General features: G+C 61.3%; 5 protein-coding genes across 5 annotated transcripts; all 5 read right to left on the bottom strand.

Annotated features, from left to right (window-relative positions):
- Window positions 1–1,717: 1,717 nt before the first annotated feature.
- LSCM1_02084 (uncharacterized protein) lies at window positions 1,718–4,108 on the bottom strand (the record flags this gene model as incomplete). The annotated part of the gene is made up of 1 exon (XM_067319676.1): window positions 1,718–4,108. The coding sequence occupies one exon, from the start codon at window positions 4,106–4,108 to the stop codon at window positions 1,718–1,720; it is 2,391 nt and encodes a 796-aa protein (XP_067175051.1).
- A 958-nt stretch (window positions 4,109–5,066) lies between these two features.
- On the bottom strand, window positions 5,067–5,339 carry LSCM1_02083 (uncharacterized protein; the record flags this gene model as incomplete). The annotated part of the gene is made up of 1 exon (XM_067319675.1): window positions 5,067–5,339. The coding sequence occupies one exon, from the start codon at window positions 5,337–5,339 to the stop codon at window positions 5,067–5,069; it is 273 nt and encodes a 90-aa protein (XP_067175050.1).
- A 1,706-nt stretch (window positions 5,340–7,045) lies between these two features.
- On the bottom strand, window positions 7,046–8,293 carry LSCM1_02082 (uncharacterized protein; the record flags this gene model as incomplete). The annotated part of the gene is made up of 1 exon (XM_067319674.1): window positions 7,046–8,293. One exon carries the CDS (start codon window positions 8,291–8,293, stop codon window positions 7,046–7,048), a length of 1,248 nt encoding a protein of 415 aa, XP_067175049.1.
- A 1,158-nt stretch (window positions 8,294–9,451) lies between these two features.
- LSCM1_02081 (uncharacterized protein) lies at window positions 9,452–13,522 on the bottom strand (the record flags this gene model as incomplete). The annotated part of the gene is made up of 1 exon (XM_067319673.1): window positions 9,452–13,522. One exon carries the CDS (start codon window positions 13,520–13,522, stop codon window positions 9,452–9,454), a length of 4,071 nt encoding a protein of 1,356 aa, XP_067175048.1.
- A 1,366-nt stretch (window positions 13,523–14,888) lies between these two features.
- LSCM1_02080 (uncharacterized protein) lies at window positions 14,889–17,048 on the bottom strand (the record flags this gene model as incomplete). The annotated part of the gene is made up of 1 exon (XM_067319672.1): window positions 14,889–17,048. One exon carries the CDS (start codon window positions 17,046–17,048, stop codon window positions 14,889–14,891), a length of 2,160 nt encoding a protein of 719 aa, XP_067175047.1.
- Window positions 17,049–17,775: the final 727 nt, after the last annotated feature.

Below are 17,775 nucleotides of genomic sequence, written 5' to 3'. Positions count from 1 at the left end.
GATGGAGATCAATGGAATCAATCGAAATGGCCACTCAGAGCAGCCATCATCCATAGCGACGGCACCAAATAAGGCACTCCGGCACGCAGGCACACAGAGGGGGAAACAAGCCAGTGCCTAAGAAACAACGACCACAGCTACGACGGAGACGGAGTGCAGGGGGCAGGCGGAGGACGGGAGGAGGAGGGAAAGGGGGAGCAAGGCAAGACGTAAAAAAAAATAATCAGCTTTACACGGCGAATGAGGGCAAACACAGAAAGGTGAAAGACAACAGGCAGCGGAGGTGGCCCAAAGTAGATGAGGAAAGGAGAGGAGGCGGCTTCGAAAGGGGTGATGTGTGCGCTCGTACTTGTCTGAGTGTGAGTGTGCGTGGGTAGGGGAGGCTGGGGGAGGGGGGCAGTAGAAGAGACTTGCACAGAAGCACACTTAGAAGCGCCACACAACGGCTGAGGGACAGAAGATGGGGCACTAGTACGGGTAAAGGAGCTGACAAGAGGGTTGGGGAAAGGGGCACCAGTGCAGACCTGTGGCACGGCCACGGTGCGTGAGCAGGGAGGCAAGAAAACAGAAGGGGATGCCCTTCGCACTACGCGAAGAAAGCTTATCTTGGAATTCTCACGACTCCCTCTCTGTGCGCGTGCACACAAATGAATCAGAAAACTAGACGTGTGCCGTTTTATTCGAGCGCGCGCGTGCGCGCGCGAAGGGTCTGAATTGTGAGCTGCAACTGTCTCTCACTCTTTTCTTGGGCGACTACGAACGGAAGTCCTTCACCTGATCGATGATGTGGTGGCTCGCTTGTCTTATGGTCGCTGCCGTCGCGTATGAAAGCCCAGTGAACGTGCTGCAAGGACGACGCCATGCACAGACGCGCACTGGGAGAGCGATGTATGCGTGAGTGCCACGAGGAGGGTGCCGACGCTAAAGGGGGCAGTGAGGGAGGCGATGCGGCAACGGTGATGGACGGCTGGTCCAAACGGCGCAGCAAAAAAAAAGAAGATAACTGCCGTTGACGTATGAACAGCAGAGACGCGATATCCTCAATGAAGCGTAGCCATGCCCGCGAGCAGCAGGTGAACGGCTGCAGGCGCAGATGAAGCGGCGGGATGCGAAACGCTGACAAAGAGGTGAGGTCGACGGAGGAGGAGGGAAAAGGTTGGGAAAGTTTGAAAGGGGGCTGACGTGTGGGCGAACGCAGGGGCAAGAGGGGGGAGGAGGGGGGGCGGGGCATCATGGCAGACGCTAACCAACATCGCGCACCCCTCTCATGGAACGCCTCAACGTCCGTTTGCTGTCTGGATGCACCTCAGACTTTCTCAGCTGTCAGGAGTGGAGAGGGATGGCGCAACCGTGCAGCTCTTCGGGGGCTGAGGTCGGTGGTGACCCGCGTTGTGCACATGCCTGCTGGCTGAGAGAAAGCACCTCGTTCATGACCGCTGGGAAAAGAGAGACGCGAGGCGGTGCGCGCTAATGACACGGACGCGGCATACAAAACTCAGCGTGGTAGAGAGACGCCCCGCAGACACCGGAAGGCGTGCACCTCCGCACAGAGTGGAGAGCACGTGATACCTGTGAAACAGAAGTCGGCCTGCAAACGGTGAACACACACACACGCATGCATATATATCTGTATGTGTGTGCGCACGATGTTGTTGGGCCGTCAAGCGCTGCTTTCTCCTCAAGCGCCTCACTCGCTTTCCCTGAAGTTCCCCCAAACTCAAAGGAGGTCCTTCCATGAAGACACGCGCAGCGTGCCGTCGTCCGGGGAGTACGTTGGCACGCCAAACCACGACGGTGAGTACCACAGCCCGCGGCTAAAGATGAAGAAATGGATAAGCTCGTAGAGGGCCAGCTGGTGAAAGAGGCCATTCAGGAGGCCGCGAAGATCCCGCCAAGCAAGGCTGTTCCACAGATGATGATCGCAGTGCGCGAGAGGGGCGACTACATCCCACCTCTGCTTGAGAGCTGCCTCCGCTGAGTCAGCCGGCGACGACGGCGGCGAACAGCACCTCAGCTCCGTCTGCGGCGCATCATAGCACATCTCCGGCCACATCGCCCGCCAGGTGGTCATCACCACGTGAAACGAGGAGTAGCCTGTGTACCTGGCGTTCGCTTTGGGCAGCACAGGCGTCCGCGTCATCGCCGCCGCAGCAGCCACCTTGCCTGGGGCTTCCGCCGCCTGAGCCTGAGCCTGAGCCTGTGCCTGCGCCCTCTGGCCTGCAAGCACTTGTCGGACGTTGTGCACAACGACAGGTACTTGAGCCGAGACGGCACCGTAACTCTTTGCGGATGGTACACCCGCCACGTCGCCAAGCGCGAAGATATCTGCGTAGCGGCGGTGCTGCAGCGTCTCGTGGTCCACGTCCATGAACGACGCCTCATTCTCGAAGAGCGCCTCCATTTCCTCCTTTGTTTTTCGCAGAAGCGCATGCTTGCGCAGCTGCGGCACCGCAGCCTCCTCTGTACCGCGCCGCAGCGCGGGCATCACGCACTCCTCTACGTAGCACGTGCGATGCAGTCCGCTCGCGCGCACGAACGCCGGTGCGCAAAGCGGAAGATCCAGCACTAGTAGGCTGTACGGCACGCGCACCTCTGCGTTATTCTGGTAATCGTAAAGCGTTGCCACATTCGCCACGGTGTCCACAGTGGACAAGTAGCTGTGGAAGAGTAGGTGAAAGCGCTCTGCAGTACCGCCGCAATGCTTTTGGCACGCCAATTGCCGCTCTCGCCAGAACTTCTCGATGACTTCGTTCACCGCTCGTGGTGCGGGTCCTATCGGCTGTGGGTCAGCTGTCACCGCGACGTAGTGGCACAGACCCAACTTGTTGTAGTAGTGGAGGTACTTCCAGATGGTGTTGACGCTCGAAACAAAGGTGCTGTCGTGCTGGCGGCTGCTGTAGTGCATGCACCACCGCGCTAGCGCTCCCAAAGGAGAAGCAGCGGTGGCCGAGCCGGACACGCACTGCAGTCGCTCAGCCACTTCGTCTGGGATCAGCGGTGTGTCCGTCGCTTCTGTCGACGCGGCTGCGGCACGCGACGTGCCAAACGAGCGGGCGAGCAAAGGCGACGTAGAAGAGGGGCCCGCCGTTGTGGGAGAGGATGGAGTTGATGGAGCCGCCGCTGCTGGTGGCGTACGCAGCGCCGGAGTAATGACCGCACCCAGCTCAAGCCTCGGCACTCCGCAGCTTGGCACCCCGTGAGGTGCTGCCATCAATGCACGCGCCGCTTCCATTTGCGCCACAAACGAAGAAGGCGGTACCTTCACGTGCAGCACATTACCTGAGAAGAGGTTCGCCAGGTTGTCACGCGTAGTGCCGGGGTTCACGGCGATGCGGTAGGTGTCCAGCTGCCTCGACTGCACCTGGCCCGCCAAGTACCCGAGCGAGCGCTGCGCACCTGCAGCGACCACCAACGCATCGTACGAAAAGACCGTTGTGCCGTCAGAGAGGTTGGCGCTGCCGTCCTCGTTGAACGAGACTGTCGATATTTGGGGATGACGACTTGGCCAGCAGCGATGCAGGAAGCGCTCCCCCCAGCTAGGGTACCGCCCACTTGCAGCGTCGTCGCTGGGGACCGTCGCAGCGGCCAGCATTGCTTTGGTGCTGCGCACGTACACCTTCTTTGCGTCTGCGTCCACGCGCAGCGCCTCCGCAGCCACGAGGTTGGCGTCCCGTGTCACGTTCCACGTCGCAGGGGAGCGGAGGACGTCTATGCCCGTCGTGGTGGCAATGTCGTAGCTGCGGTGACCAACGTGCGCGAGGGCAACATGCCCGAGAAAGATCTGATGCCGTTCTTTCTCAATCACTGTGATCTTCAATTCCGGCATCGAATTCGCGAGGAGCGCCGCCACCGTGGACCCGCCAGCGCCCCCTCCAATAATGACAACCCGCTGCCCTTGCCGCTTGCGTAGCAGTTCTCTCTGCGACAGCCGGTTTCGCTGTTGCACCTTACGGAGGCCCATGATGGTCGACAAGATCAACGCCATCAGTGCACCGACGCAGGCCGTGCGCAGAAAGCGCTGCGAGTTCTGCACCTGCAGCGGGTGTGCATTGGGATCCTTCTTGAGGGCTCTCGGCAGGTACATTCGCTGTGGTCGCGTTCGCAGCATCCCGCGGGTACCTCGCCAGGAGGCAGAGGTGCGTGTGCGTAGGTGCTTGGACAGAATCAGCGGAAAACCTCACGCGCACGCGCTCGCGGAGGTGTGCAGAAGAGAGAAGAGAGAAGGCCGGAGACGGGCAGCTGTACGGCTCCCTCGCGCAATGAGTGCATCCGCTTCTGCCTGACCTTCTCCGCCCCCCCGCCCGCCTGCCTCGCCCTCTCTCTTAAAGTCAAAGCGCGAAACGGCGAGAGGAGGCTCTGTCGAGAGCTGCTCCAATAGCGACGCTGGCGTGAGAACAAAAAAAGTGAGGGCAGCGGCAGCGGAGGGAAGGAAGAGGAGGAGGGAGGGGAGGCCCCCGGCAACGTGACACAAAGAAACAGTACCGAGGGAAGCAGAGCTGATGGGTGCGCTAGGTGAGCATGCAATGCAGCGGATGGGTGCGCGGGGGAGGGGGAGGGAGTTGGCTGTCGCTTTCTTGTCCCACCCCTTCTCTCTTATTCTCCTCCCCCCCAACACACACACGCACTCAACACAGCCTACCTCCCTTTTCAAAGCCTCGTCAAGCGGATGCGTACACCTCGTCACTGGAGATCGCAAGAGGGGGTGAGGTGGGGTGCCAGGTAAGGGAGAAGGTGCCGTGCGATGCGGTTGGGAAGAGGTTCCCTGCCTACGCAATACCATGCAGGAGATGGTGAGGCGACCGCCATCAGCGTTGGCTTTGTGGGGCGGAGGGGATCCGGTGATGTTCATGTCCAGACAGTGGAAAGGGGGAAGGAAAGGGGGAGAGACTACCATACATTGAAGAAAAAAAGGCGCCCACCACGGCGCGCTGATAAGCGACGCAGATAAAGTGTGTGCGCTAGTCGGCGGCGAAAGATGCCGGCGCACCCCTTTCACTTGTGCAGAGCAGCTGCTGAAGAGGCGAGCCTGCGAACGTCGGGGGAGGGGGAGAGAGGATGCACCATCTTCACGGATGCCGCGGGCGCAGGAAATCTTCACTCATAAAGTACTCCGTAAGAAAGGCGACCGGGTCCTCCGGCTGAGCTTGCAGCACCCTTGCTAAGCCTTCCTGCACGGCTTTGTGAACCTCTGGGTGCGCGCGGAGATACTTGGCCTGTGATATTTGCTCTGACCGTAGATTGGTCTTGAGTGCAGTGCGCTCCTCTTCACTGAAGACGGCTGTCGCCGCCTCCTTCAGCGTCGGCTCCGCCATGAGCCTGGCAGCTGTGGGGTCCGCCATTTTTCGGTAGGCAGACGCCCGCTATAGTGATAGCTCCGCTAAACGTGTAATGGGCGCTTAGTTGCGCAGAGGAGAGCGGCCAGAGAACGCGTGTGGGCGTTCGCAGTAGAAGGAGAAGGAGGAGGAGGTGACATGGACAGAGAATAGCTTCTGTGAGAGACGACAAAGAGTACAGGGAAGTGAGTGAGTGCCCGGGCCACGTTGTCTGCGAGCCACGAAGCAGAGTCATGCGCACACCTCCCTTCCCATCCTTTTCCACCCCGCTGGCGTTGCCTCGCCGTCATAGATGCTCGAGACGAAGGCCCTCGGTGCCCTTTTTTTGGCTCACGACTGTCCACCCTCGTCTCGTCCTCAGCCAGGTGGACAGGCACGACTTACACCCGCTTGAGGGGCTCCCGCCAAGAGAAGGGAAGCAGCAGCAGCCGATGGAAGTTGGAACGAGAGGTAGAGGGAGAGCCACAGCGCGCGCAGCGGCCTGCAACGTCGCCGCAGTCGGCGCGCTTTATGTGATGCGTGTACATAAACATAGATGGATGCATACACATGGACATGTACACACATACATATATCTGTATATATATATACAGATATATGTGTGTGTATGCACATTATCGACTTCGATTTGGTGAAAGGCAGCGATGCGACGAAGACGAGGGGAGAAGAAATATTCTAACGAGGGGCGGATACAAAAGGCGTGGCCGTTAGCATACACGTTGTGGAAGAGAGGAGCATGCAGGCGGCTGCGTGCGTTCGGCACTTCACATCAGGGCGGACGGTCTGAGCTCTTCTCCGTCTCTGCCACTGCCTCGCGTCTCTGTCCCACCGCTGGCTGGAGCTAATGCGCGGAAAAGGGGGGAGGGATGGCGGTTGCAGCGTCTGCACAGAGCAACGAAGACAGACAGGACAGACTATGGGGCGAAGGGGAGGGAGGAGCCAGCACGAGAAGAGGGAGGTAGAGGAAGTGTGTGTGTTTGCGGGGAGGGGGGAAGGTGTTGAACGCTGCAGACATCCTGCGCACTTGTGACTCATGGCGGCACACAAAAAAATCAAAGAAAAGAAGGCCCGACGACGCAGTCGGCGTACTCTAAACCGATGGGTGCAGACGCACGCACACACAGAGAGGGAGATCAAAAAGGGGGAAAGGAGGAGAGACCATGCACGGTAGCGAGGAGCTCCGATTCACGCAGGTGGATGAAGGAGCAGAAAGCGAAGGCGACGTGGGGGGAATCGCTGAAGAAGCGTGTGGAGTTCCCAGCACTACACATTGCCGGCTGCTGAGGTGGCAGGGGAGGGGCTAAGGCGGGGACGAAGAAGGGATGCAGAACGGTCGTCTGAGGGAGAAGGGGTGGGGGCTGATGAACCCGAGTTGGCGATGGAGGCAGCTGCATCGTACGCCCATACTTGCAGCGAAAGACCGCCGTAGCAGATGAGAGCCATCCCCGTCGGCCCTCTCCCCCACGCGACCCCGCAAAGGGATGACACAACGCTTAGGGCGATACACACATGGCCCCCTCTCTGTATGTGTGCGTGTGTGTGAAATGCCTCATGAGCGCATACACACCCGCACGCACACCGAGTAGCCGAACCGCATGGCATCATAAGGCAGCACCGCCATTCAGCAGCCCACTCACTTACGACGAGGACGAGAAAGGGCAGTACTGGCGCGGACTGTTGCAGCGCCAGTGGACGTGCACGTGTGCTCCTCCCTACCACAGAGCGGTAGACTTGTAGGACTGCGGGCAGAGCGCGCGACCGGTGCGCCGCTCTTGTACGTTGCGCTCTTGTGCCTTCCAACGCGCTTCTGTGCGGTACCGCAGTGACGGCTCGCGAGCCTGTGGTGCGGGGCCAGGGCCGAAAATGAAGTCCGGCCGTTCCTCTGAAGCGCTGGCACCGCTGCGCGCGCGCGCCCGCTTCATGGCCAGCGAGTCCGTGTCCTCCATGCAACTGAGGTGGCGGCGTTCGTCCATGCGAACGAGTGTTGGCCTCGCGTAGAGACTGCACTTCTCGCCAACGACGGGCGGCGATGGGTAGGCCGGACCTGAGACAGCGACCGAGTCATAGGGGGCCGGCCCATCGTGCAAGTGGCGATCGCATGGTCTCACAGGTGTCGCCGGGGGAGAGGAGCTTCGACCACGGCCAGGGTACATGCGGACGTGCGAGGTACACGACAGCTGCGTGTCGGCGCGTGGCGGGCACGCCTCTGTGAGCGCGTACGGCACGGTGCGTTCGATGGCCGGTGCTGGGGAGCCCAGGTCAGGCGTGCCGTGGTACTTGGTGGAGGCCTCGATTTGTGCCACCCGCGCGTTGCTGTCCTTCGCGTACTCCTCCACGGCAACGCGGCGTGTGATTTTCTGCTCTGTGGGCACAATGCTGTAGTCGCCGTGGTGCTGCTGCAGGGCGCGTAGCACCTCTTCGTTGTAACTTGGATGCTCACGCTTGATTTTGCGCAGCCGGGCCTCAGAGAGTTGAAAGGATGTGCTCTGCGCGTCCGCGCGAAACCCTGCTGGCCGCCGGCTCGGCAGTGATGGACTATCCTGCTTCGACAACGGCGTGTAGTAGTAGGAAGTGAGGTACAGGTTGCACTCCGCGCCTGGCGGTTGAGCAACCGTTGGCTGTTTTGTGGCGTAGTAGGCATCTGCGCGCTTCTGCTGCTCTGACGAAGTCACATGCGCGCGACCCAGCCGCCCCTCTGCCCGCTTTGCGTCATCGCTGAGGTTGGTGAAGTGGTGAGGATCCAGGTGCCGCCGGCCCTGGGGGTGACGCGGCGCACTCGACAAGCCAGCGCGCATGCTATACCTCTGCTGCAACGATGGCCGCGGTTTAGCATCTGCGAGGCCGCTGTGATACTCGCTGGGCATGATTCCTGCGCTGCCCGTTGTGAGGCCGCCTCGAACCCGCGGCTGCACAGGTGACCTGCACGACGTTTGCGGACGGTCGCCGCTGGAGTTAGACATCCTCTACCAAAAGCGTCCCACAGATTATGAACAGCTGTCCAACTGCCCCGCCCTGACGTGTGCACGCTGGTGAATCTCTCTCTCAGTCTCTGCGTGTGTGCGTGTGTGTGCGTACCGATCACGATAAACGTTTTTCTTCCGAGAAGGGAAGTGCCGCATGAGGAGGAAGATGAGGGGAGGGGCAGGCACAAAAGGGTGCCCGGATGACCGCCGTGCCGGAGCTTCGACGCCCTACACAGTGACAGGAGCCCAGCGAAAGCTAAGACCGAACGGAGGCGTGCAGCCGAAAAAAAAAAGAGGAAGCGAGAAGCTGGAAAAAAAAACTTGTCGATGGTGAGGCGAGGCGGGACGGTGGCGACGCATCTCTTCGATCCTTCGCTCCGGCGCATGCACGTAGACGCAGAACACCTCATCGAGGAGGCGCAACGTGGCATGCGAGAGCCGAGCGGCGATGAATAAAAGAGCATACCTCTGGCCGCACCAAGCGGAGAGAGGGAGAATGCAAGAGGGAGGGACAGAAAGCGTGCTGTGACCGACACACGGAGTAAGGCCCCTGTGAGTCACATCCGAGCATCGCCCGACCATTGTATATATCCTGTCTCCCTAATCCCTCCGCTTGCGGGATTTTTTTTTAGCTGCGCATTTGTATATCGATGGCAGCGGGCGTACTGCGCACGCACGTTTCTGCAAGCGTTTTTTTTTGTGTGTGCGAAAGAACCTGAGTGGCCACTGCCCTCTCCTCTGCCCCCCCTCCCCCCTCCGCCACCCCACAGCACGCGTTGCCACACGGCCCGCAGAGAAAGAGAGGGGGAGGCAGAGGAGAGGTAAGACGACCAAAGAGGCATCCGCCGCCCGCGCGCGTCGGCGCCTCTCACACAGGCACCGGTAATGAAGTAAGAAGAGCCGTAATGTACACGCCAAACACCACCGCCACCGATGTGCACCGCCCTCGAGGGTGGCACGACGCATCTTCGCCACCTGTTGACCCAGCAGGACCAGCAGAAATACAGTCCTTCTGGCGTCCTCCAGCATTGTCGAATGGCACTCTCTCCTCGGCGATCGCTGCGGATGAGCGAGAAGGGTGTGAGTGAGGGGGCTGCGAAGGAAGAAGAGCGCGAGAGCGAGAGTACCACTACAGAGGCACACGCATATCACCCACTACGCCGTATACGAGAGAAGACTGTGTAGCTGATCTCGCAGAGGGGCGCGGTCGCCCTCGACCTCAGCGAGGCGCATTTCTAGTGAAGCGTTCACTTTCCGCAGTGCGGCCATCTCTGCCCTCTCCGCCGCGTGCAGCGTCTCCTGCATGGCGTATTCGCGCTGAACGGACAGGAGCTGGGCCTGGAGGGAGGCCACTTGCTCTGTGAGAGTGAGATGCTCAAAAGCGTCGGCTGCCGCACCGTCTGCGCGAAGCTGCACCTGCGCTCGCTTCAGCTCCTGCACCGACGCAACTGCTGCGTCCAGCTCCGCCTCTCGCACCTTCAAAGTCGCCTCGGTGCTGCTGAGGCGCTCCTCGAGCTGCACGACGGTACTCTTCAGCCGGCGTAGTTCCCCTGCAGACTCCTCTTTCTCACAGCTAAGTTGAGTGACCTGCTGCCGCAGCTGCACCTCCGTCGCTGAGGACGTCTCCCGCAGAGACTGCAGCTGCGTGCGGAGCTCCTGCAGCGCGTCCGCCGACTCTTGCAGTGTCTTTTGTGTGGCGCGATGGCCCTCTTCCTCCGCAGCAATCAGCTGAGCGCGCAGATGGGCCCGCACTGCCACTGCCTCCTCCTTCTCCACTTCGCGACGCCGCTGTGCCTCCTGCCACTTGGATACCCACTCAGCCCGCTCAGCCTGCATCTCGGCCTGGCGCAATTCGAGGCGGTGCTCCATCTCTGTCAGGCGAGTGTCGCGCACGGCGACATCGTGGCGCAGCTCCTCCGCACGACTCTCCGCTGCGTCTGCCCGCTTGACCGCCTCCGCATACTTGGCTGTCATCTCTTCCAGTGCGGCCTGCAGCGCACCACGCTGCTCTTCAGAGGTGCGAGCTGCCGCCGCCAGCTGCATAAGCTGCGCCTGCTGCGCCACCTCTTTACTGACCAGCTGCGCTGCCTTCGCAACCTGAGCGTCATGATTAGAGAGGTGAGCCTCAGCCGTCTTCAGCGCCTGCGCCAACGCCCCCATAGCCGAGGCGAGGCGGGCGCAGAGACTTTCCGAGGACGGCCCTGCCGTGTCCTCTGTAGCGGGAGAGGCAGCACCGGCCGGCGACGGCTCATCATTTACCACGTCGGCGGCGACGCACGCAGCCGAAAGCGTGTCTCTCACGCATCTCCATCGGCGCCGATCAGCACTAAGCAAGTGCTGCACGAGGTCGCGTGCGGCGTGCATCACCGCGGCAGCCGCCCGCTGGCAAGCCTCGACCCTCACAGGCGCAGCATCCTCTGCTTGCTGACCCTCGAAAACTGGGTCGACTTCCTCTGCCATCCCCTGCTGGACAAGCTCAGAGGAAGTGTGGCGGAGGTGGAATGCCGCACCGCCGTCCTTCAGCAGGCCCAACAGCACATCCCACGTCTTGTCTGTGCCGGTTGTTACCTCGCCACTCCCATCAATCGGTGTCAAGCAGCGCAGCACCGTGCGCTGCAACCGCTGTCGTGACCGCTCTGCTGCGTGTAGGGCGGCCTCGCACTCCGTGAGCTGACCTTGCGCATGGGCGTAACGCACCGCGGCCACGGCATCCTGTTCACCGGAAGTCCGAGGACCAGCAGTGGCACTGGCGCTCCGCTCACGTTCTTCCGCGAAGCGCTGCAACTCGCGCTGCGCTGCACGGTGTTCCTCCGCTGTGCGCGCAAGTTCTTCTTCCAGCGCCTGAACGCGACCCTTGTGACTGGCCGCAGTCGCAAGAGAGCCCGAGAGTGTTTCTTGCAGCTCCTGCCGCTGCCGGCGCAGCTGCGCCACGCAGTCTCGGCTGTCTGCAAGCGATCGCTGCATCTCCTGTTGCTGTCGCTGAAGGTCTGCAATGTGGGCCTCCTTCATGGCGATGAGCTTCTCCCGCTCAAGGCTGTTTTGAGCGTACTGCTGGCGCCAGCGCTCTCGCACGTTTTCGTCGCGGCTCGCCTGCTCCGCACGCAGTCGTTGAAGCTCGGCAGCGAGGGCTTCTTGAGCCTCAACGCTCTTTCGCAGCGCCTCCTCCTTGGAAGATAGTTCTTGCTGGCACAGTTCCATCTGTCGAGCAAGGTTGTGTTGTTGCACGCGCGCGCGATCCAGATGCTGGTGAGCCTCCGCCAAGCGAACCGCCGACGACTGTTGTTGAAGTGTAAGTTGGTCGGAGGCGACACTCGCGCGGTCCTCCGCTGCCTTGGCACCACGCTGGGCCTCCCTCACGAGCTCTTGCGAGACGCGCTGCGCATCCTTTAGCACATCTATGGCCTCCTCTGCGTCTCCGAGGCGACGACGCAACGCGGCGCTTTCAGTCCTCAGTTCTTGTGCCTCGTATTCAAGGAGCACGCATCGGTCCCGCAGCCGGGACACGGAGTTTTCGTGGGCAGCGGAGCCCTCTGAGTGCTCGGCCGCGACGGTGGCGAGGGCGACCTCGATGTCCTCCGCTTCCGCGTGAAGCGCCCGAAACGCGCTCCATAGCTGACTCTTCTCCCGCTGCAGCTGCACCACGAGGTGATCTCTTCCCTCTGCTGCTGCCCTAGCGCCATCGAACTCCTTACTCAGCACATTCTGTCTCTCCTGCGCTTCTTCAAGCTCTCGGCGAAGCCGCTCCGTCGTCACCTTTTCAGCTTGCAGTGCATCGGCGAGCGTTGTCTTCTCTTCCTGCAGAGCACTCCTCTGCATCTGCAGCTCAGCAACTGTCAGCTGCGCCGCTGCACTCTGTGCCTGGCACATTTCGACCTGGCGCCAGGCCTCCTGCAGCTCTTGCCGAACGCGGCCCACCACCTCGGTGCGCAGGATATGGGATTGAGCCTCCACCGTGTGCAGCTGCTGCTGCAACGACAGTCGCGCCGCGTGCTCTTCATCCACGTCATCCTGCCCCTGGCGAGCCACTTCTTGCAGCTTCTGCCGCAATCGTGCGTTCTCCTCGCGCAGCTGCTCCTGCACCACGGCCGACCTAGGCACATCTCCCGCCGTGCCCACGGACTCTACTCGACCTCCATCAAGAGCGTCGGCGGGTGTGCTGCCACGAAGCGCCGCATCTCGATTGGAGTCGCTCGCTGAACAGAGGAGCTGCTTTTCAGCCTCTCGTTGCTGCAGTCGTTGACGGAGGTCATGATTGACCTCCGAGAGGGTACGCAGCTGCCGCTGCAGACTTGCCTGCTCGGCAGCGGCAGCACTGGCCGCCTCCGTTCGCAGTGACTGGGCGCCCGCAGAAGCCTGCTGCTGCTCCGCTAGCTCCTTCTGCGTCCGCACGAGCGCGCGCTGCAACCGCTCCAGCTCTATCATGGTCTCGGAAAGAATGGTTTCGCGCTCCACGTCGGCTTGCTGGCGTACATCGGCCAGCTGCCTTGTGAATGCCGTCCTTTGTCGCTCTATCTCCTGCTCTTGTCGTGCGGCGCAGTGCGCCTCGCAATCGGCTACAGCGTCGCGCGCTCGGCGCAGTTGTCTTTCTGCTTCGCATAGCTGCGCTTTTGTCCACTCCACGGCTCCCTCGAGCTCACACTTCTGCGCCTCTGCCACCGCCATGCCCTGCAGCGCCTTCTGCGCCTCGACGCGATAGCGCTCACACTCCTCCTCGTGCAACCTCGTAAGCCTGCGCTTCTCCTCCTTCCATGAGCTGGAGCTGAAGGGGGTGACAGCTTTCGAGTGTGCCCCCTCTGTCGGTGATGCCGCAGCCGCGATGGAAGCGGCAACCGCCTCATCACGCTCGCATGCCAGCACCTCACACCGCTGCTTCAGCGCGTCCATCTGACCGAGCAACTCCTCACCGACGCTGATGCAGCGCCGCAGCTCCACCTCCTTCGCTTTGTATTTTTCCTTGAGGTGCCGCAACGCTTTCTCATACCCATGCAGCGCTTCGTAGGCGGCGGGGTAGTCGCGTTGCAGCTGCTCCAGGAGATCGCGTGAGAGCGCGGGCGCGGCACTCAAGGAGGTGTTCGCGGTTATTGCGCTGTCGTCCCGATAGGCTCCCCTTGCAGCACTCGCGCGGTCCTCGAGCATAGTGTGGCCGACGATGGCAGAGCGGTACGGCTCTTTCTGGCTGCCGAGGACGGCCCCGCTCAGGGGCGGCTCGCGTTCGGCTGCAGCCATTTCATGGAACGCCGCTGCGAGGGATTTTTTTCGTGGAAGCTAAAGAGAACGCAGCCTCGCAGCGCCAGTGAGGGCAGCACCGGGAGCGAGACTGCCGCCGGATAGCATGCACGCTGGTGTGGTCAAAGGCACGCGAGAATGCAGAGATAAACGACAAGAGGGCCGAAAGGGGGGAGGGGAGGGGAGAAGGGTAGAGGGCTGAAGAGAGCAGAGGAGCGACACAGAGAAGTAGGGAAAGCACAATGCTTCCCACCTCCTCGTCGCTGCCCTCACACGTACACACGCACACTCACGCTTGCGCACACGCGCGTGGGGAGGCGTGGGCGGCACTAGCGGGCAAGGGGAGCGAATACGCCATGATGTGGGAGATGCCCCACGCCGGGCCTGCCAACGGTCTTGCGTCTCCCGAGACGCGTGACAGGGAAGGAGACAACTGTGCATGAGAGGGTAGGAGGGAGAGCGACAGCGAGGAGTGCAAGAGGGCAGAGCAGGGCAGCGGTGGTCGAAGGAATGAGTAAGGCGTCAAAGCAACCCATGGTGTCACCGAGTGACCCCAGTGCCGGAGGGGTATCGTAGCACCAGACGCGCAACCCACCAGGCGCGACGTCTAGTGATGCAGCGTGACACCATAGCTCGGCGCCCCACATCCCCTTCGCTCTCCATCCTCTTCTCCACCTCCCTACTCTCTGCTGCCCCGCAGGCAACGGCGTCACTTCACGACCCTGCCCGCGCCACCGTCGTCACTCTCTGAAACGTGACGGACCTGAAGCGTCGGCTCACACGTGCGCAAGCCGCACAAAGATGACGGCAGTAATACCTCCATCAGCACACGGATGATCTGCAGCACGAAAAAAACAAAAAAAAAAACGGAAGAGCGAATGCCCACGGGGGCAGAGGGCCCCACTGCAACGCATAGACAGTACAAATGAAGCAAGGGAAGCGCACGCGTCGACATATGTGCAGAGATAGCTCCTCCCACCCCCCGACCGTCAAGGGCGGCAATACGGCGCCGACCACACGGCGCCTGAGTGACGAGGCGAGGATTCTGCCGATCAGGCGGTGTACCTACGCACGATCCTATTACATGCCCACGCGGCTCACGTTGCTGACGGCTTTTACAGCCCATGCCAGTCTTCGTCATTAGTCGCTGCGCATGCCGCCATGCGGCGCTGAGGCGGCCTGGTGCCGGCCCTTCCATCGGCTATGCCGCTCTCAGGGCGGTCTATGCCCCGCCTACCCGCTGTGCATGTGTGCGCCTTCTCCCCCCTCCCCACTCTCCGCCTTTAGTGTACATCTAAGCAAAGGCTATGGCCGCCGGAGTGCAGGGAGGTCGGGATGGGGCGGGGGGGATAGCGTTATCATCGGCTCAGCTATTGTTCAACACAAGCATGTCAGTCCCGCCGGCACGCCCCATGACTTGCTGAATGTCGTCGTCGATGGTGTGGCCGCGAGCCCCCGAGCCCACAGACGGCGCCTCTGCTTGGATGCTCTTCAGTTTGGCATGAAGAATGGTGCGGAGCGCGTTGAACCACTCCACCTGTCGCACACTGCTGTCGTGAGTTTCCTCCAGCTCGCGCCGCTTACCTTGCATCTCCTTCGTCCGTGCCTCGAGCGTGCGCGTCACGTCGGCGAGGTAATCGCCGTACGTCTTGTGCTGCGGGTCTAGTGAAGCAGTTGGCTCGGTCCGGAAGGCGCGCTCCTCCGCTGCCCGCCTCGTCTGTGCGGCTAGAAGGATGCCCTGGGTACGGACGCGGTGGTAGAGGGACTCGCTCGCCGTCGTCTCCTCCTTGAGGCGCGTGACATCCTCATCGATCTTCTGGATGTCCTCCGTCAAGAGGCTTTCGTGGTACTCGTACTGCGACTTCTTTTCCGACCACTCCTGATCCACCTCCGCCGCCGTCTGCCTAACAGCGCGCAGCTCGTTGATGAGCGGTGCCAGACGAGTGCGACCTTCACGAATGGCGAGCGTGAACTCCTGCACTACGCGTGAGAGCTCCTCAAGTGTTTTGCCCTTCACCTCCTCTATGGCGTCCTTCTCGTGGGCGAGCTTAGATAGAGTCTCTACCGTACGACTGTACCCCTGTAGGCCTAGTTTGCTCTCCAGGTCGCCGATGGCAGCGCTCAGGGCGTTGTACTGTTCCTGCAGCGTCGCCTCAGTGAAGGTCAGCGTGCCCCACTCCGTGTGCAGCTCCGCAAGGCGGGTACGCATACCCTCCGTTGCCGCCTTCTTCGCGCGCACCTGATTCGAAAATTCGCGGAAGTCATCACTGCGTAGCATGTTGGTGGCGGACTGCAGTTGCGTAATGCGTAGCTGACGCTCTCGGATATCGTTGAGTGCCTTGTTGTTGTCCGCCTGCAGAGAGCTGAGCTCGTTCAGCACCTCCTGCTTGCGCGCCAAGACACGGTGCAACTGCTCTCGAAAGCGCGGGATGGACGCCCCGTCGGCACCGGGCTGCTGACGATGGGCAACTTTTTCGCGCAGAGCCTTTAGCTCGTCGTCCAGCTTGCGATCCTTTCCAATGAGCGAGTTCATCTCCAATGGCTCCGAGACCAGCTTCTGCAGCTCAGCGTTTTCGCTCTCGGTGGACTCGAGCTCCTGCGGCAACTGGTCCTGCAGCTTCATTCGATTCGTGTCCATCTCGTCCCTCATGCGCCGAATCATCATCTCGGCGCGGCCGTCCGCTGCGTCGCGGCGGAGGTTCTGCAGACGGGCGCTGATTTCGGCTTGGCGTGCCTCCGAGGACACCTTCGCCTGCTGCTGCTCCACCTCTCTTTCGGCGAGCTTGGCGCTCTCCTCACGCGCCAGGCGGAGCGATTTGCTGGCTACTAAGAGCATCTCTTTCTCTGGCACGGTTGACAGCTTCTTCAGGGCGACGTCGACGTACCCCTGCAGGCGGTCTCGCTCGTCCTCCAAGATGCCGACCTTGCGGCGTGCTTCCACGGGATCTGCGAAAGCGGAGCGGAGCTTGTCGACCCTCTGATGGGTCTGAATGAAGGCGCCGCGCAGCGCCTGATATTGCATGTAGAGGGTACGCACATCCTCATCTTGGGCACGGATGTCGTCTGGGATGTCCAATGGCTGCAGGAAGCGGGCGAGATAGACGCGCTTCTCGTTCAGCTCCATGTGCGTCAGGATCCAGTACATGGTGGGGTACACAACGAGGGGCTCGCCGTCGGCGAAGCTCTGAGGGAAGCTGCCTTGGAAGAAGATGGGCACACGGTAGCCGAGTATTTTCAAGAGGAAGTCCAGCATACGCGGCATGGACTCATCGGGGGGCGTCGATTGCATGTCCATCTTCATGCTCGGCTGCAGCTTCGTGAAGATGTCGTTCACTACCTGCAAGAGCTGAATGCGGTTTAGCGCATCGAACTCGACGAGGGAGTAGTGTCGCTCCAGCACTTGGTTCACAAGCTCGACGATCTGCTGCAGGAGGTCATCAGCCGACATCTGCGACGCATCCTCCGGCAACACCGCAGTTTTGGAGCTGGCGGTGCCTCCCTGCGGCTGTGAAGACGAGACGGACATGTTGACAACGCTGAGCACACGCTGAAGGTGAATGAGGGTTTCAGGGGATTGGGGAGTGGTGGTGGAGGGGAGGCTCGATCTATGTATTCGTGCTGCTGCAGGACACTACGAGAGACGCACAAGACGCGCGCTACCCACGGCTTGAAAAACGTCTAGCTTGAGTCTCGCAGGGTTCACAGCTACGCACATCAATGGGCTCCTTGATCCGTCGCACGCCGTTGGGGAGAGGGCGCAAGAAGGGCACCGAGGGCTGCTGTAGTTCGGAGGCCACCACGGAAGATAAAATCACAGAGGGAGCGAAAGATAAGTGAGAGGTCAACGCAGAAAGGCAGGCGAACGCGCACGGCGGCGTGGCGCGTGAGTGAAAGAGAGGGAGAGGGAGCACCGCCGCACCCGTCGCGCGCTCCCCACAAACACCCGCTCCCACAGAGAGCGCGGGGTGAGGTGGAGAAAGAAGGGGGAGGCGCTGAGGCGCACGAAGGCGGCTAGCCGCTGCAGTGGAATGGACCTCCCTTTGTGACACGTGCTGCTCATATATGCGGAGCAGGAGTCATACAATCCACACGCACACTACAGGCACAATCACGCCGGCCTCCAAATCAGCGACACAAGCAAAGGTCACCGCACGATGGCCCTTCCTTCCTCTTCAGCCGTGTCCAGACAAACGTGAAGCCCCGAGGTCGCAGGCCGCTCCAGAGGCCACACAGACAGTCGCACCCGCCCAGGG

This window comes from Leishmania martiniquensis, chromosome 34 (assembly GCF_017916325.1).
Source record: "Leishmania martiniquensis isolate LSCM1 chromosome 34, whole genome shotgun sequence".
Taxonomy (NCBI): Eukaryota; Euglenozoa; class Kinetoplastea; order Trypanosomatida; family Trypanosomatidae; genus Leishmania; species Leishmania martiniquensis.
The sequence above is the reverse complement of the archived record's forward strand: the minus strand, read 5'-3'. Positions and strand labels throughout refer to the sequence as shown.